This window comes from Callospermophilus lateralis, chromosome 12, assembly GCF_048772815.1.
Source record: "Callospermophilus lateralis isolate mCalLat2 chromosome 12, mCalLat2.hap1, whole genome shotgun sequence".
Taxonomy (NCBI): Eukaryota; Metazoa; Chordata; class Mammalia; order Rodentia; family Sciuridae; genus Callospermophilus; species Callospermophilus lateralis.
The window spans coordinates 26,106,719-26,132,181 of NC_135316.1; the positions used below are offsets into that span (position 1 = coordinate 26,106,719).

The following is a 25,463-nucleotide window of genomic DNA, read 5'->3' on the forward strand; positions in this document are numbered from 1 at the left end:
TTTTTTTTTTTTAAGAGTTTGTTGTTTGGCTGGGGATGTGGCTCAAGTGGTAGTGTGCTCGCCTGGCATGCATGCGGCCTGGGTTCCATCCTCAGCACCATATACAAACAAAGATGTTGTGTCCGCCGAGAACTAAAAAATAAATATTAAAAAAAAATTCTCTCTCTCTCTCTAAAAAAAAAAAAAGAGAGAGAGAAAGAGAGAGAGTTTGTTGTTTAATTTTCATGTATTTGTGAGTTTTCTGTTTTTTTTTTCCCTGCTATTCCATTGTGATTTGAGAAGATACCCAGTATCATTTTGTTCCTTTTAAACTTATGAGGACTTGTTTTGTGGATAACATGTGGTCTATTCTGGTGAATGTACCATGTGTACTTTTTTTGGGGGGGGTACTGGGGATTGAATCCAGGAGAATTTAACAATTTAGCCACATCCCCAGCCCATTTAAATATTTTATTTAGAGACAGGGTCTTGCTGAGTTGCTTATGGCCTTGCTAAATTACTTCATTAAGTAGTTGTGACTGATTAAATTACTGACCATTGCTGATCAACTTAACCTTCATCCCTCTTTCCCCTCTCAAGATGGGGGGGAATGGGGCTGAAAAGTCTAAAGACGCCTTGGTCTTTCCAGTGACCAGCACTACCCTGAAGCTACCCCTAGGGACTTCCAACCACTAGTCAACTCCTTAGTGTATCAAAAAAAAAAAAAAAAAAAAAAAAAAAAAATCTTTTTGGAAGATTCCATGAGCTGTATGCCAAGAAAACAAAGATCCAAACACATATATTTCATAATATCACAATAATCAACTGCAAAATAAAAAAAATTAAATGTAATAGCAAAAAAAAAAGAAAAAAGAAAGAAATATTACTCCTTCCTTAGCCTCCTGAGCTGTTGGGATTACAGGTGTGCGCCACCACACCCGGCCCATGTGCACTTTTTGAAGAATGTGTATTTTGCTATTGTAGTGCTGTTGTTCAAATCCTATTTCCTTACTGATCTTCTGCCTGATTGTTTATCTACTATTGAAAGTGTATATTGAGCTGGGTGTGGTGGTGCACATTTATAATCCCAGTGACTCAGGAGGCCAAGGCAGGAGGATCCAGAGTTCAAAGCCAGCCTCTGCAATTTAGGGAGGCTCTAAGCAACTCAGTGTAAACCTTGTCTCTAAATAAAATACAAAATAGGGATGGAGCTGTTGCTCAGTGGTTAAGTGCTCCTGAGTTTACTCCCTGGTACCAAAAAAAAAAAAAAAAAAAAAAAAAAAAGTGGCATATTGGAATCTCCAATTATTTTCATAAAATTGTCTATTTCTCCTTTTAATTTTGGTAATTTTTATTTCCATGTATTTTCGGGCTCAATTGTTAGGTGAATGTCTGTATGTCTAAAATTGTTCTAAAATCTTTGTCTAAAATTGTCTAAAATCTTCTTGCTGGAATGAATCTTTTATCAACATATAGTGTTCTTTGTCTTCTATCTTTTTTTCGTTTAAACTCTGAAAATTATTATGTCAGTTTTGATACTGGAGAAGTGAATGTTAACTGTAAGTTCAGTTTATTTGTAATTGGGTCATTTAAGAACTTTTGTTAGTGTAGATCCAGGATTTATCTTTTTCAGGCCTTTGAAATAATTTACAACCATCCTTCTGTGCTTTTTCCCTTTCAAAATTTAGGCTCCTGAATTCTCTCTCTCTCTCTCTTTTTTAATCTTATAGTAAGTAAGTTTAGTTTGGTTGTTCAGTAAGTCTAGTTGGCTTTGGATGGAACCAATTTTATATTTGTCTTCAGTTGACCATTCTGTTAATTTTTACATATTAATTTTTTACATAATTAATATTAAACTATTTTATTAGTTTCCCAGGAAATTCTTTTAGATCCTTGAGACAAAGAATCATAATTTTCACATAATGATGTTTTTCCTTTCAAAATTTTATATTACTATCCTTTTTGAGTATTTGCATTTGCAAGTATCTCCAGAATAGTGCTGTATGGTAATAATGAAAGAATGTCTTTGGGCTGGGCTGTATAGTTAAGTGGTAGAGAACTTGCCCAGCATGTACAAAGGCCCTGGGTTCTATCCCCAGCACTTAAAAAAAAGACAAGGATATTCTTTTGTTTTTGTGGATTTGTGGTTTGTGTGGATCAAACCTAGCACCATACTAGTCAAGCGCTCTGCCATTGTGCTGCATCACTAGCCCTTTAAGTTACCCAGGCTGGCCTTGAACTTGAGATCCTCCTGCCTAAGCCTCCTGAGTAGCTGAGATTATTGGCATGTGCCACCACATCTGTCATACTTATCTTTTTCTTGAGTTTAATAATACTACTTTTAGTATTTCCCATTAAATTTGGTATATTCTGGTTTACTAGTTATATATTAAGTCTATTCCTACCTTTTTAAGGAATTTTTATTCTTATTAGGAGGGCTAATAAAGGTGTATAAAAATAGAATTTTTAAACTGGGTGCGCTGGCGCTGGTATCAATCCCTGATACCTGCCCCCCCCCCAAATTAAACTAAAATCATAGTGACCCGAACTGCAATATAGTGCTGCAAACATATTGAATAATACTCTTTGCTATACAGAAAAATTCACCTTAGCTTCATTTGTAATTCTTTTATGGTACCAACAAAGCTTTTAGATAGGCTGTGAGAAAGTGATTAATAAATGTTAAGCACTTTGAAGTACTTTCTTTGTGATTTTTGTCTTTGAAGGTTCATAAGCTTTTATCAACAAGTGTTCAGATTTTCTTTTTATAAATATGTCAGTATTTCTGTTTTAACCCTTACCTTTTTGTTGTTGTATCATGAGAACATCTTTTGTGTTAATTGATTCTCATTGAAGCAAAATAAAGAACAAGTAAAACTTTGAAAGCACAATGATGATGAAATATTATAAAGAAACTAAAAATTAACTGGAGAGTTACTGAAATACTGAAGTTGCCTGGTAATTATCAGGAGATAAGTGATTGTTTAGGAGTGTGCTAAAAGTGGCTTTCACATTCAGTTATCTCTTTGAGTTCTAAGAACAGCCCTGTAAACCATTCTTCCCTCCTGTAGAGAAAATTAAAGCTCAGAGAAGTGATTTGCTCAATGTTAAGTAGGTAATTAGAATTGATTTGAGGTAGAAAAGTGGCTAAGGGCTGGGGAGGTAACTCAGAGTGCTCGCCTAGCATGCTGAAGATCCTGAGTTTGATATCTAGCACCACAAGAAAGAAAAGTGACTAAATATAGTATATTTTGTGTGGTTAATGATGGTCAACTTTTAATTGGACTGTTTTTTTAGGACATACTCTCAATGATATTTAGCAGTGACTAGATTTATTTGCAGTCAAGATTTGATTTTCCTTTCAGAGTTATGTTTTTTGTTTTGTTTTATAATTTTTTAAGTTAGATGGATATGATACCTTTGTTTTATTTGTTTATTTTTATGTGGTGCTGAGGACTGGAACCCAGTGCCTCACATGTGTGAGGCAAGCACTTTCCAAAGAGCTACAACTCCAGCCCAGTTATGTTGTTTTGAGTATATAATTGTAGAGAATAAACTGTTTGGTAAGGAAAGATCTATTCTATGTCTCTGTTGTGAGGAGACAACTCTCCTAGTAGCCACCAGAGGGTAACATTAGGTCAGTTATAACTTTTCTGTTCCAGAAATTGGTTTATTTTGTTTCAGGCATGCTGAAACACAGAAAGGATTGAAGGATCCAGATAACTTACACAATAAAAGCCTACATATATTATAATATTTGTAGTTTTAGGCTAAGTCTCAGTTTTCTGAAAATGCTGTGTTGGTCAAGATACTTCCTGCCTTATGAAGTGAATGTCAACTACAAGTTTATTATTTTTTAAAACTCTCTTTTTGGCTAGGTCCTTTGGGCTTGATATTTCTTCCTTTTGAAGCCTGTGTGGTTTGAATATTGATTTGGTTATTGTTTCATTGAGTGGCTGCATCTTTTAAATTTAAAAGAGCTGCATTATTGGCATTAATTGCATGTTGTGACAATTTAAATCCTGAGCTCTATTCTTCCTGGCTGTGGTCTTGGTTAGCTTTCTTCACTTTTGAGAACTTTTATTTTGGAGGGGGGGGTACCAGAGATTGAACCCAGGGGTACTCAACCCCTGAGACACATCCCCAGCCCTTTCTGTATTTTATTTAGAGACAGGGTCTCACCAAGTTGCTTAGGGCCTCGCTAAATTGCTGAGGCTGCTTTGAATTCACATTCTTCCTGCCTCAGCCTCCTGAACTACTGGGATTATAGGTGTTCACCATCACGCTTGGCTCAGTAACCTATTTTAAGCAATAGATTATGTTGGCTATGTTTCCTGCTACAGTAAAATGCAAACATTTATTTTAGAATTCTATGTTTTGTTTTTGGTGCCAGGAATTGAACCCGAGGGTGATTAATCTCTGAGCCACATACCCAGCTCCTGACCTTTTTTTTTTTTTTTAAAATTTTGAGACAGGGCCTTGCTAAGTTGCTGAAGCTGGCCTTAAACTTGGTGAACCTACTTCCTCAGCCTCCTGAGCTGTTAGGATTAGAGGGGTGTGCCAACACACCTGGATGCCCCCACATCTGCCATGTTTTCTGAGGCCAGGGATATTTACTTGTTTTATTTATCAGCTTTTCCCCAGGTACCTAAAACAGTCTGATACATAATAGGTGCTCTGTAAATCTGTTGAATATAATTATGAATCAGCTTGTTTGCTGTGGTGAATTGTTCTTTGCTTATTTCTGTGCCTCTTTTTTCCCTCCTAGGTTTTTTTTTTTTTTTTTGTACCAGAAGCATTTAACCATTTAACCACTGAGCCACATCTCCAACCCTTTTTTTGTATTTTATTTAGAGACAGGGTCTCACTGAGTTGCTTAGTGCTTCCCTTTTGCTGGGACTCGCTTTGAATTTAATATCCTCTGGTCTCAGCCTCCCTAGCCACTGAGATTACAGGTGTGTGCCCAGTTCCCCTCCTAGTTAGTTGTAGCAACATTGGCTTTATTCTTGTTAGTTATCTTTCTCTTACTATAACAAATACTGAGATAAATCAATTTCAAAAGAGAAGAAGTTTTCTTTTGGCTCATGGTTTTGGAGGTTTCAGTCCATGGTAGGACCATTTTTTGGGGGGGAGCGTCCATGATGAATGAGGCATATCGTGGTAGGAAAGTGGAGCAGAGGAAGCCGCTCACTTCTTGGTGCCTGAGAGGTGAAAAAAGAGCAAGGAAGGGCCTGTATTCTAGCGTCTCCTTCAAGGGTGTACCCCATTGACTTTAATAGGCTCCATTTTTTTTTTTAAAGGTTCCACCACCTCCCAATAGTGCTAGGGACTGGGGACCAAGGCTTCAACACATGGGCCCCCAATGACTTTAATAGGCTCCATTTTTCTAAAAGTTCTATCACCTCCAATAGTACTAGGGGCTGGGGACCAAGGCTTTAACACATGGGCTTTGGGGGGCATTCGATATCCGAACAATAGCAATTTTTTTTGCTTGAATCGGGCAACCTTATTCTCTTTTTATTTTGCAGGAACTTTTTTTTTTTTTTGCCTGGTTTTCCCATAGTTCGATTCTTCTTGCTATTTCAGATTTCACTGTAAATGTCATTTGCTTAAAGAGTTGTTTCTCTGCTCACTAAACTTCTGTTATCATTTTGCTTTTAAAAATTTTAAATTTAGCGTCGATCCCCAGCATTATTAGAAAAGAAAAAAGGTTGCTTAAAAATTTGTGATAAATTATGTGGTCCAAAAAGTAGGAAAAATGCTATGACATTCAGTTGACAATTTTTAATACCTCGTTATCTATTAGTCAGAGATTTCAAATTTTCAGAAAGATTGTTCTGTGCAGTTACATGGGAGCTGGGGAATACAAGAAAAAGGAATTAAAAGATAATGATGAGATAAGGGAAGTGAGGAATTAGATCATATTTTATTCATTGGATAAATGGGATAGATGTGTATTGAAGGATTATTTTTATTGTTATTTTTTGATTGTTTTCCCCGTCTAATTTGTGGAATGATTTACCTACATTTTCAGTAATAAGTTGATATAGAGTAAATGTGTACCCTGGAAAGGATACAGGTAGGACTTAACACATGGTTACAGAAAACTAGATAGTTTGTTTTGTTTTCCTGTAGAAGTTGACACGTAAGCTATATGAAGTGGCTAATTGAGAAGATCACAGAATGGATCATTCTGTGAGCATTTTCACTTATAAAGAAGATAAGCGAGGGGCTGGGGTTGTGACTCAGTGGTAGAGCACTCACCTAGCATGGGTGAAGCACTGGGTTCGGTCCTCAGCACCACATAAAGATAAATAAATAAAGGTATTGTTTTAAAAAAAAAAGAAGATAAATCAGGTGTGGTGGTGCATGCCTATAATCCCAACTACTTGGTAGGCTGAGGCAAAGGATCAAATATTCAAGGCCAGTCTTGTCAATTTAGTGAGACCTTGTCCCCAAATTTAAAAAGGGCTGGATATAGTAATAGAGTCCTCTTGGGTTCAGTCCCGAAACTGAGGCTGGCGGGTGGGGTGGGGGGCAAGTACCTTTAAAAAATGGTTTTAGAGCCAGGTGTGGTGGGCACTTCTATAATCCCAGGCAGCTCAGGAAGCTGAGGCAGGAGGATTGCGAGTTCAAAGCTAGACTGAGCAAAAGTGATGCTCTAAGCAACTCAGTGAGACCCTGCCTCTAAAATACAAAATAGGGCTGAGGATGTGTTTCAGTGGTGGAAGTGCTTTCAAGTTCAATCCCCAGTACTTCCTTCCCACCAAAACAAAGAAAAAAAAAAAGATTTCCTGCTGGGCATGGTGACACTCTCCTGTAATCCCAATGGGGAGAGCCTCAGCAATTTAGTGAGACTCTATTTCAAAATAAAATATAAAAAAGGGCTGGGAATGTGGCTCAGTGTTTAAATGCCCCCTGTATTCAATCCTTGGTACCCTACCCCCAAAAGAGGGATGTAGCTCATTGTTAAAGTACCCCTGGGTTCACCTTAGTAATTCCTCTGCCCCCCCCCCACCAAAAAATTGGTTTTAGTTTAATAACATAAGGTCACAGTCTGATGTTTTTATTATTTTTCCAACAGGTTCTTTGGCATGGACACAAGTTCAGTGGGAGCATTAGAACTGACTGAGCAGACTCCTGTTTTATTGGGAAGTACGGCCATGGCAACTGGTCTCACAAATGTAGGAAATTCATTTAGTGGTCCACCCAATCCTTTAGTGTCTAGATCTAATAAATTTCAAAACTCATCAGTGGAAGACGACGATGATGTTGTTTTTATTGAACCTGTACAACCTCCCCCACCTTCTGCACCAGTGGTAACTGATCAAAGAAACATAACATTTACTTCATCAAAAAATGAAGAATTACAAGGAAATGATTCCAAAATTATTTCTTCCTCAAAAGAGTTGGCTTCTCAGAAGGGAAGAGTAAGTGAGACAATTGTCATTGATGACGAAGAGGACATGGAAACAAATCAAGGGCAAGAAAAAAATTCCTCCAATTTTATAGAACGGAGACCTTCTGAGACTAAAAATAGAACCAATGATGTGGATTTCTCTACTTCCAGTTTTTCAAGAAGTAAGGTAAATTCAGGAATGGGTAATAGTGGTATCACCACAGAACCTGACTCTGAAATTCAGATTGCTAATGTTACCACCTTAGAAACAGGTGTAAGCTCTGTGAATGATGGCCAATTAGAAAATACTGACGGGAGAGATATGAACTTAATGATTACACATGTAACATCACTGCAGAATACCAACTTGGGAGATGTCTCTAACGGACTGCAGACAAGTAATTTTGGTGTTAATATACAAACATACACCCCATCTTTAACTTCACAGACCAAGACTGGAGTAGGACCTTTTAATCCTGGTAGAATGAATGTGGCAGGAGATGTATTTCAGAATGGAGAATCTGCAACTCATCATAATCCTGGTAAGCAGTGAGTGATATTCTACCTCATGTAAATGAATTCAAATTTTTGTCTAATTCTTTTTTTATTATTGTAATTGTTTAGATTCTTCATGTAAAATATGTTAATTCTGTTCTTTTAAGTTCGAAATTTTAACTAATAAGAGTTGTAAAACCATGTCAAGTATTTTTTTGCAGATTAGAAAATTAATCATAGTGATTTATGCTTAAAAGATTATAATAACCTTTGCCTTTGGCATCTTATTATGTATTATTTGCTAGTAATTTTGTTATGTATTATTTGCTAATAATTTTTACTAATGACTTAATATGTAAAATTAGGCAACAGAAGGATTAATAACACCCTTAAAGAACAATTGTGTGATAATTTGCATTTAGATTTGGTTCTGTTTTCTCTTTGTTTTTATTATTCATGTTTTTTAAAGATTTGGCTAAAGTTTTATTTCCTGTCTTAACTTTTGGAGAAAGTCAAATACATATCCTCCTTCTCATTAATTTTTTTAAACCATTGTTAGGGGCTATTGGCTGCACATATTTATACAACTTGATTAGTCCTTATTTATTTTTGACTGCCTGATCTTAACTTTAATTAGCATTTTGCTAATTATTTTCATTTTTGAAGGCTGGCAGATTTTTTTGTTGTTGGTACCAGAAATTGAACTTAGGGGTGTTTTACCACTGAGCCACATCTCCAGCCCTTTTTTATTTTATTTAAAGGCAGGGTCTTGTTAAGTTGCTTAGGGCCTTGCTAAGTTGCTGAGACTGGCTTTGAACTTGTGATCCAATTGCCTCAGCCTCCCAGTAGTTACAGGTGTGTGCAACCATGCCCAGCAAGAATATTATACATGTATCTTGGGATATTTCTTTTTTTAGGAATATTGTTGGGTAAAAGGGACCAATATCATCATAAGGATTGTATTCATGGGTTGGGGTTGTGGCTCAGACATAGAGTACTTGCCTGGCACGTGTGAGACACTGGGTTCTATCCTCAGCACCACTAAATAAATAAATACATAAACAAACAAATAAATAAAATAAAGGTATTGTGTCCATCTACAACTAAAATTATGTTTAAAAGAAAAATAGAATTGTGTTCCTATTTACTCAAACTCATTTTTTCTTTTTCCCTTGGTACCAGGGATTGAACCCAGGGGTGCTTTACTACTGACCACATCCCTAGCCCTTTTTATTTTTTATTTAGAGACAGGGTCTCAATAAGTTGCTTAGAGCCTCACTAAGCTGCTGAGGTGGCTTTGAACCTCAGCCTCCTGAGCCTCTGGGATTACAGGTGTGCGCCACTGTGCCCAGCATTGCTCAAACTCTTATATAAGGAAATACTCATGAGAAAAATGTATACAGATATATTTCTTGCTCTTGCATTTATAGGCTGTTTTTATTCCTAATAGAGAATAATAAATTAAGAGTTATAAAATCTTTGCTATTTGTACTGATTCTTGGACAAATTGTGACTTGGACAAATTTATCTGCTATTCCCTTTTGTCTCTGTGTGGAATGGAGGGGTTAGACAAAGACTATGTTCCTTCTTTTTTAAAAATTGTTTTTCATTGCTGGAGGAGGTGAAAATGTGAAAGTAGGGGAGATGTAAAGGCTAAAATGTAGATAAAGGAAGCCATTTTATTATTTATACAGGACTTACAGCAAAACTGAAAAAACCGAAAATGCCATTTTTTCCAAAATCAAGGGAGTAGATACCCTTATGTTTAAGTAAACTTTTTAAGGTATGTATTAAAAGATAAGCATGCAAAATTTCAGCATGCACTAAAGTGTAATTTTTGATTGAAGACCTTGTTTTCTCTGTAAACGTGGAATTCCCCGTTCTTTTATTGCTTGTTTTTCTTCTATTGATGAGTACTTTTGCCTGTTTGTTAAAACTAGTCAGTTACCTTGATTGTAGCAAGGTAGTCTTGGGATTCCAGAATGTACTTGTTTACTCTGAATAAAAGTGTTTTTTTTTGGAGGGTTGTTGTAGACTTAAAATCTGAATGGCAGTGTGTAGTCACTTGAAACTATTAGATTGATGGAATGGATTGGAGAGTCTTCAAGCTCTTTTTATGTTTATATTTCTTATGAAAGTACAGCTTTTATGTATGTATGGAAGTTCAGAATTCAGAAAGAATGAGAAGGGAAGAATTTGAGAGATCAAAATAGTAGCAATTAGCATTGATAGCTTGACATTTTCGAACTGAAGATAGGTTATAGTATTGGATGTGTTATGACAGGGATTTGGATCAGGACCTAGTGTGGCAAGCTGGAGACTTCCTTCAGAGTACTAAAGAAGGTTAGCACGAAAGAGAAAATTGAATAATTTTTAATGAATTGACTAATTCATTCATCTAGTATTATTAGTTGCACATAACTCAGTTCTCTGTTGAACCTTTGCAGTTGTAATTTGTTGTTGGATTGGTCGTTATACATAAGCTTAACTCCAAAATTTCTGTGTTAATCCTCTAACTTCTGAGATTTTGTGGTATATTTAGAGGTCATGAAACTAAATGTGTGGCAAAACTGTTCTTATAAAGATGTTTGGAAACTGGGTGTGTTGGTGCACAGTTGTAATCCTAGCACTTGGAAGGCTGAGGTGGATCACTTGGGGCCAGGCGATCAAGTCAAGGCCTGCCCTCATCTCAAAAGAAATGTTTGAAAATAATTATATAAGCCTTGTCAGACCTGTGTTTCATTTGTTAAAGGTCCTATTTGATTAAAATTTCATTATATTTTCTTTATTTAAAGTAATATTCCACAAACACATGAATACTTCCTTCCTAATAACTAATGAATATTTCTTTTAGTGCTTCCTCTATGCTGGTCATTATGCTTTATTTCATGTATTATCTCTTTTACTATTTACCGTTTGTATGAGGTTGGTACCATTGCCATTTTAGGGAAGAGTGAGACACATAATTTAACTAGCATCACAATTTTACAAGTAATGGAGCTGGAATATGAACTAGTCTTTTGTAAATGACAAAAATTATTATATTTTTTAGCATTTACATCATGTTTTGAAATATGTGTACATTGTGGAGTGGTGAAGTTGAACTAATTAAAGAACATGTTACCTAACATACTTTGTTATTGTTGAAACACTTAAAATTACTAGCAGTTTTCAAGAATACTAAGCATTGTTCATAAGAGTCAGACTTGATGGTTGCTTCATTAACATTTAAACTTGTATACAATAGGAAGTCAACTATTTTTCTGATGTAAATTTCAATATGTATAAACACCTATTTTATTAATCATCCTTGTGCATTTTGTTTTTCAGATTCTTGGATCTCCCAGTCAGCATCATTTCCCCGTAATCAGAAACAACCAGGGGTGGATTCTTTATCACCAGTGGCCTCACTTCCTAAACAGATTTTTCAGCCTTCTGCCCAACAGCAACCCACTAAACCAGTTAAAGTTACTTGTGCAAACTGCAAAAAACCTTTACAGAAGGGACAGACAGCTTATCAACGAAAAGGATCAGCTCATCTCTTTTGTTCGACTACCTGCCTTTCTTCCTTCTCCCACAAGCCTGCTCCAAAGAAACTCTGTGTTATGTGTAAAAAGTAAGGTTTATCTTTCAGCACAATTCCATGTGGTTGAATATTGATGGTGTAAAATTTTAAGAAAATTTTCAGTGAGAGTCTTGAAGGTGAATTGCTATGTTTTAAGAATTGGTAAGCTACTTTGAATCTTAAATCAAGCTCAGATTTGTAACAGCTTTGGAAATTTCTCCATCAAGCCCAGGTGGCTTATAAATACAGTTTATTACTTGGACTCCTGGAATTTGTAAACATACATGGTTATTTACATTATTTTAAAATTTTTGTGTGTTTGGTTTTGTGGTACTGGGGATCAAACCTAGGGCCTCACACAGGCTAAGTACTCTGCCACTGAATACATTATTAATTATAAGAATTTAGCTCCTTTTGGCAGATAAAAATGTTAAGCAAGCTGTTGTACAGTGGTGCATTTCTATAATCCCAGTGAAGCTGAGGCAGGATGATCAAAATTTCAAGTCCAATCGTAGCAACTTAGTGAGGCCCTAAGCAATTTAGTGAAATCCTGTCTCAAAAAACAAAAGGGCTAGGGATATGGGTTATTGGTAAAGTACCTCTGGATTTAATCCCCAGTATCCCACTCCCCCCCCCCCCCAAAATAAGCTAAACGTGTGAATATTTCTGTATTAAAATGGGTCAAATTTTATAGTATCTTTAGATTGAGATTAATAAAAATCTATAAACCTTTGGGTTTTATATGTGTTTCTTTTGAACACATTAATCATTATAGTTTTTGGATTCAGGTACTAGATTTTTGTTAGCCTAGGAAAGACAGGATCCTCTCCTCCCTTTTTAAACTAGCTTTACTAATTAAAGATAACTGGAATATGGTATATCATATACAAGGTAAAGCCACATTGACATCTTTTGGTGTAGCCTAAGACTGTGACACTATTTTTAGATCTTGGAACTCTGGAAAAGGGTTTAGTGCTCAGTACATGTTTAATAACTTCAAATATGGAAACAATTAATTTATAGTTTTTATATTTCTTTATAGTAGTAGGTTTAAATACTACAGTGGAGGGTTTTGGAATTCAGATTTTCCTTCTTTTAAAGATAAAGTTCACCGATAATGTTATTTCCTAATATTTCTAATTGTAGTGGGAGAGCTATGTAGAATGGTGGATAACATTATTTGGAGAATGGGGTAGTGCATTTAAGCAAAAAAGATTGCAGTTACTTCTCTTGAGTATATGTCATATTCTTGTCTTATGTTTTCTACTTACCCAAGGGAGGAGAATTCAATAAGTATATATAAACTTAAGTCTCAATAAATTAGTTCTTGACATTAATTCCATGTAATTAATAGCCTCTTTTATTATTTCCAATATCTAAAAGCCTTGCTACTAAATTTGGAGAAAATTGCACAGTAGCAAGAATTTAATAGTATAAGATGTTTTCACTTTTCAAATTTTATTGCCAAGAATTTATAAGTAGTAAAAGTGATTTCCTGAATACAAAAGTTGTTTGATTTCTATGATTCAATCTATGGAAATGAAAACATCAGTTTTCTAATGGAATTTGACTTTAAGTTGTACCTTTTATTTTTCAGAGATATAACTACGATGAAAGGAACCATTGTTGCTCAAGTAGATTCAAGTGAGTCCTTCCAGGAATTCTGTAGTACATCTTGTTTGTCTCTTTATGAAGACAAACAGAATCCTACTAAAGGAACTCTAAATAAATCAAGATGTACAATCTGTGGTAAACTAACAGAGGTTTGTATTTTTATACTTTATACTTTAGCTGGGACTATTTTAAACTCCAGTAGCTATTACATAGCTTTTAAAAAATCAACTGTATATTTCCTTGAGATTGAGTATATTATCTAAGAATCCCATTCTTCAATAAAGTGCTGACTTTGGAAGAATTATGTTACTTGCCTATTTTTTTTCCTGAGGTTGGGAGCAGTCACAGACAAAAATAAGTATTGTGGTTGATTATTTTTTTTTGGTCTAGTAACGTGTTTAGTTAAACAAATTGTCTGACTATACAGGAAAGATAGTAAATACTTTTGCTGGGAAGTAAAAATGGAAGAATATTTTCTGTGTTTTGATAATTCTCACTATTGCCCAGGCTGGTCTTGAGCTTGAGCTCAGGGAATCCTCCAACTCCGACTCCTAAATAACTGGGATTAAAGTGTGTGCCCTCTTCCCCAACTGGAAGGAAATATTTTTTGGTAAATTAATATTGTTAATTATGATACTAAATAAAAAGAAAACTGTGGATACATTTCTCATTTGAATTATTCATAATAATTGGTTCTCTCTCTCCTCCCTTTTTTAGAGCAATTCTTTTGGAGTTGCTTGAAATTTCCTAGTATGTTTGTTAGTATCAACACTATCCAATCTTGGTTATTTTCTGTTATTTTAATATACATCTAGAAAAGTTTATAGTGATGTTACTGGTGGGATTTCTCTTTCTCAGTGCTATATATGTGTTCTTGGGCATGTAAAAATAGTTTTAAAGAAATGCATTTTATTTTTCCTTTTCCCCAAACAAGCCTTATTGGGTCATCTTTTTTCCTGATGGATTATCTTATTATTTAGTTACTTGAACACGAGTATGCTTTTTTGGGGCGGGGAAGGGTACTGGGGATTGAACCTCAGAGGCATTCCAACACTGAGCCACACCCTCAGCCCTATTTTGTATTTTATTTAGAGACAGAGTCTCACTGAGTTGCTTAGTGCCTCACCAAGGCTGAGACTGGCTTTGAACTTTTGATCTTCCCGTTATCCAGTTTCAGGCCTCCTGTGTCCTTGATCTTCCCGTTATCCAGTTTCAGGCCTCCTGTGTCCCTGGGATTACAGGCATGTGCCACTGTGCCTGCCTGAGGTTTGTTTTTTTTTTTTTTTTTTTTTGAGGAAGAAATTTTTATTTGGCAGTTTTCAGAGACCTCAGTCTGCTAAAAACATTCAACATGAGGACTATAGGTAACAAAACTGTACTGTGTTTGTAATTCCTGCTAAATTAATACATTTTAGTTGCTCTTGCCACACAAACACAAACAAAATGGATGATAATGTAAGATAAGGGACATACTAATTTGCTACACTACAGTCATCATTTTATTGGCACTTAATTGTGGCCTGAGCATAGTGAATCCCTTCTAAAGAGTACCATAGAGAATTGGGAGTTGGGGGGTACAAATTACATTTTCAGGGTAGGAACCTGACAAACACTGCTCCAGGAACATGACTAAGGTTTACGAGTTTGTTTTTTAAAATTCTGTTTATTGTTTTTCTTTCAGATTCGCCATGAAGTTAGCTTTAAAAATATGACTCATAAACTGTGCAGTGACCACTGCTTTAATAGATACAGAATGGCCAATGGTCTAATAATGAATTGCTGTGAACAGTGTGGAGAATATTTGCCCAGTAAAGGTGCTGGAAATAATGTTCTGGTGATTGATGGTCAGCAGAAAAGATTTTGCTGTCAAAGTTGTGTCAGTGAATACAAACAGGTAATTCATATACTATTAAAAATTGGGTATTCATTGTAATGTATTGAAAGTGCTATAGTGTCGTTACATTTGTTAACCAGATGTATCTTGGAATCTCACTTAATTCCATGTGTCATCATGATGACAGTCTGCCTCAAATTGATGCCAAAAATACAAATAGATTATTAGAAATAAACTTATGATTTTATTTATAATGGTAAATGTTAGTATGATTACTCTTCTTAAAAAAAGTTTTTTTGGCTGTCAATAGACTTTTATCTATCTATCTATCTATCTATCTATCTATCTATCTGCATGTGGTGCTGAGACTTGAACCAGTGCTTCAAACATGCAGGCAAGCCCTCTACCATTGAGCTACAACTCCAGTCAGCAGTATGATTACTCTTTTTAAATTTTTTGCAGTATTGGTGATTGAACCCAGGGATGCTCTACCACTGAGCTACAGCCCCAGCTCTTTTAGTTTTTATTTTGACACAGGGTCTCAACATATTGCACAGGCTGGCCTGGAATTTGGTATACTCCTGCTTCAGTCTTCTGAGAACCTATAATTACAGGGTGTACTATCATGCTGGGTTTCTCTTTTGAATTTCTTTTGTGGAATTGGAAAGAGGTTAGAAGTATGAATTTTGAAATTGTTAAAGCTTAGCGTAGGAATGATTATCTTGTTTTTACTTGAATATTAAAGTCTTTATTTTTGAATTTGTGTGTGTATATGTATGTGTGTGTGTGGGGGGGTTAAAAGTAAAATGTACATAAAAAGATATACTCCAGAGAAATTTAGATTTCAATTTTATTTTCTCCTCTTGGTTCTTGTGCTTCTTTTCTAAATATTTTTAATTTTAATGTTATGTTTCTTACTTTTTTTTAAAAAATTAAGGAAATACATAATTCATTGTTAGAATATTCATTGTTAGAATATTTCTATTGTAGAAAAGATAACTTAGTATATGTATATTCTTGGCTTCCGTTTTTCACTTCATAGTGTATTTCGGAAATCAATTACTATCAATAACATAGGTAGTTCTTCCTCATTCTTTTTTATAGCAGCATAGTTATTTATAGGAATTTTTTGAGTCCATTATTAAAAATTATAGAAACTTAATAGATAATTATTTGTATTAGTGTTAGGGATGCCATGACAAAATACCCCAGATAGGGTGAGTTTATAGTATTTTATATTCTCACAGTTCTGGAGGCTGAAAGCCGTTATCAAAATGGTATCATATGGGCTGGGGTTGTGACTCAATGGCAGAACCCCTGCCTCATACACGTGAGGCACTGGGTTCTATCCTTAGCTCCACATAAAAACAAACAAGATAAAGATATTGTGTCCATATATGACAAAAAAATGTTAAAAAAAAAAGATGGTATCATAATTGCTTTCTTCATCAGTTTGAGGCCTCTTCCTTATTTGGAGACAGCCTTCCTGTTTGCTGTGTCATTGTATGGTTTTTCCTCTGTATATGAATGGAGAGAGAGAGAGAGAGCCTTCTGGTGACTTTTCTTGAATGGATACCAGTCCTATTGGATTAGGGCCCATCCTTATGACCTTGTTTAACTTTAATTACCTTCCTAAAGATCCTGTCTCTAAGATATTGGATTTTTGGGTTTTAAGATAGGAATTATGTGGGTATGAAGGGGACCACACATAATTCAGTCCTTAGTAATACTAAAAATATTCAACTTACATTTTCTTCTAATTTTATTCCATTTTAGTATTATCTGTGCTTTTAAGGTTTTGTACTGTTCAATATATTTGTATAATGGAAATATTATATAGAACTGTGTGCTTCTGTGTATATCTCTTTCCAGTTCCATAATCAATTTCATGTTGGTAGCCTTAGGTGGCCATAGTGGGAGTGTTTTTACAGCAAATTGTAGTTCCTGTGCTTCTTTTCTAAATATTTTTAATTTTAATGTTATGTTTCTTATTTTTTTTTAATTAAGTAAATACATTTTTCTTCACCCCTAAGTTCCTGTGCTTCTTTTCTAAATATTTTTAATTTTAATGTTATGTTTCTTATTTTTTTTAATTAAGTAAATACATTTTTCTTCACCCCTAAGTTCCTGTGCTTCTTTTCTAAATATTTTTAATTTTAATGTTATGTTTCTTATTTTTTTTTAATTAAGTAAATACATTTTTCTTCACCCCTAAGTTCCTGTGCTTCTTTTCTAAATATTTTTAATTTTAATGTTATGTTTCTTATTTTTTTTTTAATTAAGTAAATACATTTTTCTTCACCCCTAAGAGCTTTGATTGATCATATGTAAGATAATACCTGGTTGTTTGTTCAATCAGTTTGTTGTTGATGGTATTTGAGTTATTTTCAGTCTTTTCCTGTTACAAATAGTGGATGATGGATAACATGGTATCTACTTTTCTTTGCATTTGAAAATGTATGAATTGAAGGTAGATTCTTAGAAGAAAGACTAATTGGTAAATGTCAGTTTGTTTTATATATATAAATTTTTAGTTGTTGATGGGCTTTTTTTTAAAAAAATTTATTTTTGGTGCTAATAATTGAACCAAGTACCTCACACATGCTAGACAACTGCTCAACCACTTAGCCACAATCCCAGCCCAAGTTTTTTAGATATTTTAACCCCTCTGTCGGAGTCTACCAGTTTGCTTTCTTTTCAGTAACATATGGGATATTTTTCCCATCTGTTGTATGGAAATATGTGTATGTATGTGTATACACACTAATATATATATATGTACACACACACACACACCCATACACACACAATTACAATTTTTTTTTAATATTTTTAGTTGTAAACGGACACAACACCTTTATTCATTTATTTATTTTTGATGTGGTGCTGGGAATTGAACCCAGTGCCTCATGTGTCCTAGGCAAGCACTCTACCACTGAGCCACAACCCCCAGCCCTGCAATATGTTTTTTTTTAAAGAGAGAGAGAGAGTGAGAATTTTTTTTTTTAATATTTATTTTTTAGCTTTTGGCGGACACAACATCTTTGTTTGTATGTGGTACTGAGGATCGAACCCGGGCCACACGCATGGCAGGCGAGCGCACTACCGCTTGAGCCACATCCCCAGCCCTGCAATATGTTTTTTATAAACTCACCAACAGGGAATATTAACATTTTATTCTGATTGAAAATAGTATCTTCAGTGTAATTTTAATTTACATTTACTAGGAACGATAGCAGTTTTTTTTAATTTCAGAGCTATCTTTATTGTGAACTGTTTGTATCTTTTGCTATTTGATCTCTTTATTTTTTTTTCATTATATTCAATGTATAATGTAAAAAGTAAATCTGTAATTTGTCTGTGATACTATTCACCAGTCACTGTGTTTCAGACGCTGCACTGGATGCTCGGTGTAATATTCTGAGATAGGAAGCAGTCATAGTTACTGCCTTCATACCATTAACTTTCCTACAGTGGCATTCTTCCAATTCTTGTACATAAGGAAGGCCATATAATAGGGGAAAGGATCAAACTATAATCCCCAAGGTTAACCATACTGTTTAATGTTGTTGATAATGTTGCATTTAACTTCTGACACCTGGAAAGTTTGTTAAGTGTGCTGACTTTAAAGTTACTTGGCCTAGGTTTAAATTATGGTCCCACTTGTTGACAAGTGTGTGGGCTATGGAAATTACTTAACCTCCCTGTGTCTTTTTTCATCACATGTAAAGTTGGGGAATGTATTAATCCTTGTATCATAGTGTTATAAAAATCAGACCTGTGCTTTTCATGTTTTATTTCAAGAAGACAGAATATTTAGTTTTAACCCTTTCAACTCTTTCTTTATTTTCCCCTTTTCTCTTTTCAAAAGTAGTGGGCCACTGTCTTTCTTGATATTGTATGGAATCTTTATTTTTAATATTTGAATCTTGAACACATTTGAAATTCATTATGGAATATAGTTGAGTTATGGGTAATTTTAACTGCTTCAAAATGTCTCTCCTTGATTGAACATAATTAAGTAAAGATTACTTAACCCTTTGCCCAGGGATTTGAGATGCTACTTTGGTTGTATATTACATCATATTTCTATGTAAATCTTTCTCAACTTTTTCTATTGCTTTGATTCTAAATTCATGTGCTCTTTCCACACTATTGTGTGGTGTTTTTGTTTCTTTCCTTTTTTTCTTTGCAGTGCTTGGGATCAAATCCAGGGCCTCTTGCATGCTAGGTAGCAAGCCCTCTACCACACTGAGCTTTATCCCCAACCTTCATATACCATTTTAATAACAGATGTTTTAGTATGTGATTGAACAAGGCTATTCTCTCATTATGCTTCTTTTTCAGCGTTTTACTGGCTATTCTTATTTTCATTTCCATATGAAATTTAATGATGATGTCTGTATATACCCTTCTCTTGCAATTGGTATTGTTCCTGAAATCTCATTGAAGTTAAACATATATATATATTAACTTCAGGGAAATTGGCAGTTTTATGATTCCAAACTATCCTATCAAAGAACAATGTATTTCATTTCATTTGTTAAATCAACCTTTTTGTTGATTTCACCAAAAAAGTCATCTTTTTGTTGCTATTGTGAGTTCTTTTTCATTATTTTGTGTTTATGTGTACATACATATTTATGATTTTTCGAAGTATCTTCTACCTAATTTAATCATCATTATTAGTTGATTCTCCTAGATTTCCTGGCTTTACCATTATATTATCTGCAATAGAGAAAGTTTAAATCTTCCTTTATAGTTCTTGATGGTGTTTTCTGGTAATTTCAATACCGTTTTAAATAGTTGAGAATAGTAAGTACCTTTTTCTTGTTCCAGTGGGAATGATTTTAGTGTTTCCTCAGTAAATTGGAAGCTAGCTTTAAGGTTGAGGTATATATATTTCACCATATTAAAGATGTATCCATTGATTTTTATTTTAGTAAAGTGTTTTATTTCAGAACACTGAGAGTTTTGAAGGTGTTTTCGGTGAGTCTGACAATTTGTGAATTATATCCCTGGATTTCCTAGTCTATTGAACTATCCTTGCATTCCTGGAATCATACCAGATTATTTATTTTTTTAAAAAGGTGAGATTCACCTGTAATTTCCTTTATTTTTGCTTTAAGATATCAGTGTTATATTTGCTTTATAAAAATGCTCAGGAAAATTAATATCTTCATATAAATAATGAAAATGAAAAGAAATGAGTTAAATGTTTGATTCAAGTCTAAAAAACACAATAAACTATGATGAAAGAGGAGAAAGGAAATAAAATAAAAAAGTATAGAAATTAATGGATTAAGGAATAAAATAAAACTGAATTAAGTAAAAATGTTACGTCTTTGGAAAATCTGGTCTTTGGAAATCTAGAAAGTAAAATTTCCCTAAAATAAATTTAGAGCAGGTAGAATTGGGAGACCGATTTCCACAGATGAATCAAGAGTCATCAAAGAACCATTCCATGGAAAAGAACCAGGCTCAGATGTTTTTCAGGAGAGTACCATCAAATTTAAACCAGATCATTTTGGTATTATTTAAGCTATTCCAAAGCATAAAAAGGAGAATATAACTCATTTTTTTTTTTTTTTTTTTAGTTGTTGATGGACCTTTATTTTATTTATTTTTATATGGTGCTTAGGATCAAACCCAGTGCCTCACACATGCTAGGCACGTGCTGTATCACTGTGCCACAACCCTAGCCCTCGTTAGTTTTTTTTTTAAATTGTAGTAAAATATACATAAAATTTGTAGTTTCAGCCATGAAATATGTGATTGAATGGCATTGGTAGCATTCAAATGTTGTGTAATCATTTTTATTTTTAAAACTTTTTCATTGTTCCAAACTGAAACTGTGTTTTTAACCAATAACTTCTCATTTCCTTCTAACCCAGTCCTTGGTAAACTCTAATCATTACTTTTCTACTTTGTGTCTGTTCTAGATAGTTCACATAAATGGAATATACAGTATTTGTCCTGTTGTATCTGGCTTATTTTACTTAGCATAATGTTTTCAGTTTTATCCCAGGTATAGCATCTATCAGAAATAATAGCATCACTTTTTATAGCTGAGTAATATTCATTATACACCCCTCCCTCCTCCACCATACACGCATACACAATACAGTGTTTTGTTTATCAATTCCTTGTCCATGTGATGGATACTTTGTTATTTCTTCCTTTTGGCTGTTGTGAATAAAACTATAGTAAATGTTGGCATATAAGTATCAGTTTGATATATGTAAATATGCCAGAATAGAAAACTGTTCAAACTAGGAGTGGTAATTGCTGGGTTACAGGGTCATTCTGTTTTTAGCATTTTGAGATATTATTCAACTGTTGCTATGGCATAGGCTGTGGCATGGACTTTTGATATACTTTAAATATGAATCGGCCATGTATGTGTGGGTTTATTCTGGACTCTTGGTTCTATGTTTCAATGGTCCATATGTCTGTCTGTGTCTATTCTTTTGAATGTACCACACTTTTTTTTTTTTTTTTAACTGTATCTTCAGAGTAAGTTTTTTTTTTTACATTTTTTTAATATATATTTTTTTTAGTTTTCGGTGGACACAACATCTTTATTTTATTTTTATGTGGTGCTGAGGATCGAACCCAGTGCCCTGCGCATGCCAGGTGAGCGCGCTACCGCTTGAGCCACATCCCAGCCCTTTCAGAGTAAGTTTTGAAATCAGAAAATATGAGTCCTCCATCTTTGGAGGTTTCTTTTTCAGTATTGTTTGCGTATTCTCAACCCATTTTTCTTCAGGATGTTTTGGCCCTATTCCAATTTTATGTGAACTTGAGGGAATAATTCTCCATTTCTGCAGGAAGGACTGTTGAAGTTTTAATACGGTTTTTTTGAATATGTAGATTGCTTTGGATAGTATGTTAAGTATGCCTTTAATGTCTTTCAGCAGTCTTTAAAAAACCTTTTAAAGTGTACAAGTCTTTACTTTTCTTTATAATTATCCCTAGATATTTATTTGTTAATTCTGTTAATTGACTTGCTCTTTTAATTTCCTTTTTAGATTGTACTTTGGTGGAGTATGGAAACAGGAGTGGGCAGGTAGTTCAGTGGTTGAGTGCTTGCCTAGCATGTCTGAGGTTCTGAGTTCAGTCCCCAGTACTGCCATAAATAAATAAATAGTAGTGCCAGGGTATGGAAACACTACTGATTATTACGCAGTAATCTTTGTATTCTGCAGCTTTACTGAATTTACTTATTAGGTCTTGTAACTTTATTGTAGATTCTTGGGATTTTCTCTGCCTAGTAATGTTATCTATGAACAGAAATAGTGTTTACCTTCTTTCTACTTAGGATGCCTTTTATTTCTTTTTCTTACCCAATTGTGCTGGTTAGAACTTTCAGGACTGTGTAGAATAGAAGTCGTGAAAGTGTATATCTTTCTGTTATTCTTGAGTGTAACGATAGCTTCCATTTTTATGATTAGAAAGATACTGTGTGATTTTGGTCTCAAAAAATGTACTGAGATTTGTGACCTAAAATGTAATATATCCTGGAGAATGTTTCCTGTGAACTTGGCAAGAATGTTTATTCTTCCATCTGTTGGGTAGAGTACCACACTTTGCTTAGTTAGCTCTAGTTGGTTTATGTGGTGTTCGAGCCTAGTCTTTATTTATTGCAATTCTGTGTATAAGGTTCTTGAAAAATTATTGAAAATCAAGTATTGAAGTTTCCAATTATTGTTGTAAAATTATCTGTTTTTACCTTCAGTTACTGTCTGTCTGTTCCTCCCTCTGTCAGTGTTTACTTAGTGAATTCTGATGCTTTTTTTTAAACATAGGTTTTTTTGGTTTGTTTTTGTTTTGGTGCTGGGAATTGAACCCAGGGGCACTTTATCATTGAGTTATATCCCCAGCCCTTTAGTTGAATTTATTTTTAAATTTTGAGACAGCATCTTGCTAAATTGCTGAGGTTGGCCTTGAATTTGGCAATCCTCCTGCCTTAGTCTCTTGAGTAGCCACCACTCCCGGCTCTCTTGAAGCTTTGATAGTGCATATGTTTATAATTGTTACATCTTAGTAAATTGACCCTTTTATTGGTGTATATAATCATCCCTTGGTATTTATACAAGTTTCTTATATAAAATTGTATGGTATTTGCATGGAACCTATTCATCCATTCTTCAAATCATCTATAGATTACTTGTAATACCTAATACAATGTAAATGGTATGTACAGAGATGTTATTACAGAATTTAGGGATGATAACAAGGAAAAAAACTCTAAACATGTCCAGTATGATGTTTAGACTTTTGATCTGTGGTTGGTTGAATCTGGTATGGAGGCGCTGACATATTTTTCTTTGTCTCTTGTATGAGTTTTTAAAATAAAGGCTCTTTTTGCCTGATATTAGTTTAACAACTCCATCTGTTGTTTACTTACTATTTGTGTGGAATATCTTTCTGTCTTTTCAGTTTTGACCTATTTGTGTCTGTGGATATAAAGTAAATCTCTTGTAAATATATAAACATATAATTATATAATTTTTTCCCTGTCTACCAATTTCTACCCCCACCTTTTTTTAGTTGTTGATAGCCCTTTATTTTATTTATTTATTTATATGTGGTGCTGAGGATCGAATTCAGTGCCTCATACATGCTAGGCAAGTGCCCTACCACTGACCAAAACCCCAGGCCCCAAATCTCTACTTTTTTTTTTTTTTTTTTTTTATTAACTGTTTGGTCATTTAAAAAAAATCTAATTTTTCATATATCTGGTTGTATGCAAAGTAGAGTCACACCATTCATGTTTTCATACATGTACTTAGGGTAATGATGTCCATCTTATTCCACCGTCTTTTCTGCCCTCATGGCCTGTCCCTTCCCCTCCTTTTCCTTTGGTCCATCTAGAGTCCATCTAATCCTCCCATGCTCCCTCCCCAACCCATTATGAATCAGCATCCTTATATCAGAGAAAACATTCAGCATTTGATTTTTTATAATCTCTACCTTTTGATTGGAGTATTTATTACATTTACTTTAATAAAAGTAATTGGTGACAAGGAATTATTTATTTCTACCATTTCAAAATTTGTTGTTTTGTGTGTCATATACCTTTTTTGTAATTCATTTCCTCCATTATTTTGTGTGTAGTTGATTGTAGTGGATTGTTTTGATTGCTTTCTCCTTTTCTTCTACCTATTATTTTAGGGATTTCCTTTGTGGTTATCTTGGAGGAGTATTGTGTTTGTGTATGTGTCTTTAAAATCATGTAGAAAATAAAGAGTGGACTTATAATCCAAAAATATGATAGTGCTAAATTTTGTATATGCCCAAATATTTACTAATGATGATTCATGTGTCTTTCATTTTAATTAAAAAAATGATCTCCTTTACCAGTTCTCATCAGGTCAGTCTAGTAGTAACAGCCCTTCTTATTTTTTACTTGGGTATGTTTTTATTTCTCCTGCAGTTTGGCTTGTTTGAAAGCGTTTTTTCCTTCCAGCATTTTAAATCTGGCATCCCCTTGCCTTTGGCCTTGTGTGACTTCTTTTGTGAAATTGTAGTTCTCTTGAGGATTCCTTGTGCTGAGTCATTTCTTTCTTGCTTCTGTAAAGATTCTCTTTCAACAGTTTGATCTTTCTGACCCTTTCTCTTCTCCTTTTGGAACTCTCATAATGTTCATGCTAGTCTGCCTGATCTTGTCCCATGGGCCCCATCGGTTGGTTGAATTGTTTCTTTTTTTCTGCTCAGTCTCTATAATTTCAGTTTTGACCTTGTTACTCTAGTTTTTGGTGAATTTTTACTTTCTACCAGGACAGGCCTTTTTATCAGGGTTTAGGGTTGGAATAGGGGGTTGGCGGTGGTAATGTATCTTATTATTGGAGTTGAGGATCATACTTCATACTTGGTCTGCTTTAACTTCACCATGGCTAGGGCCCCGGGTTGAAGCACCTCATTGCAACCAGGACAGGATGGAAATCTAGGCTCTCTACTTGGCCTTTTATTGTGTGGGTAGGGCTAAAGTCTATGGTATTTGGCTAGAGTAGAGGGGCTATTGTCCATGTTTTCCATTTCTCTAGGCTGCCATTCCAATTATATTTTTTCTATAGGTGTGTTATTTCTTTTGCTGGTTTCAAAACGTTCTCTTTGTCTTTGGTTTTCGGCAATTTATGATATATCTTGGTGCTCTTTGTGTTTATCACTTCTAGTTTGCTTGGCTTCTTCTATCTGTGTATTTATGTCTTTTGCCTAGTTTGAGATATTTTCTTTTGTAGACTTTTCTAGTCCTGTCCTCTTTTTCTTGCCCCTTCAGTTTCTTCCTCCTGTCTTCCTCTCCTCCCCTACCCAGTTTTTTCCCCTCTGTTGTTCAAATGGGATTATTTCTTTTATTCTGTTTTCCAGTTCACTGTTTGTTAACTGTTCTTCTTTATATTCTCTATTTGCTGACATTTTCTGTTATTTTATTTGTTTTCAAGTGTGTGTGTTTTGGTTATTGTTAGATTTTATGACGACTGCTTTAAAATCTTTGTTACGTAATTGTAAAATCAGTGTACTTTTGGTGTTGGTGTCTATTGTATTTTTAAATTTAAATTGTGGTTTTCTAGTTT

The 25,463-nt window shown here is 34.4% G+C and overlaps 1 protein-coding gene across 1 annotated transcript in view; it reads left to right on the forward strand.

Moving 5' to 3' along the window:
* Positions 1-7,067: 7,067 nt before the first annotated feature.
* The window catches only part of Zmym2 (zinc finger MYM-type containing 2), a 70,628-nt gene continuing 52,232 nt past the window's right edge, over positions 7,068-25,463 (forward strand). Inside the window, exons 1-5 of the mRNA XM_076872733.2 lie at positions 7,068-7,565; positions 7,827-7,920; positions 11,204-11,489; positions 13,036-13,201; positions 14,734-14,946. Coding sequence (XP_076728848.2) covers positions 7,074-7,565; positions 7,827-7,920; positions 11,204-11,489; positions 13,036-13,201; positions 14,734-14,946 — 1,251 coding nt within the window. The 5' untranslated portion in view covers positions 7,068-7,073. The remainder of the gene's footprint in view (positions 7,566-7,826; positions 7,921-11,203; positions 11,490-13,035; positions 13,202-14,733; positions 14,947-25,463) is intronic.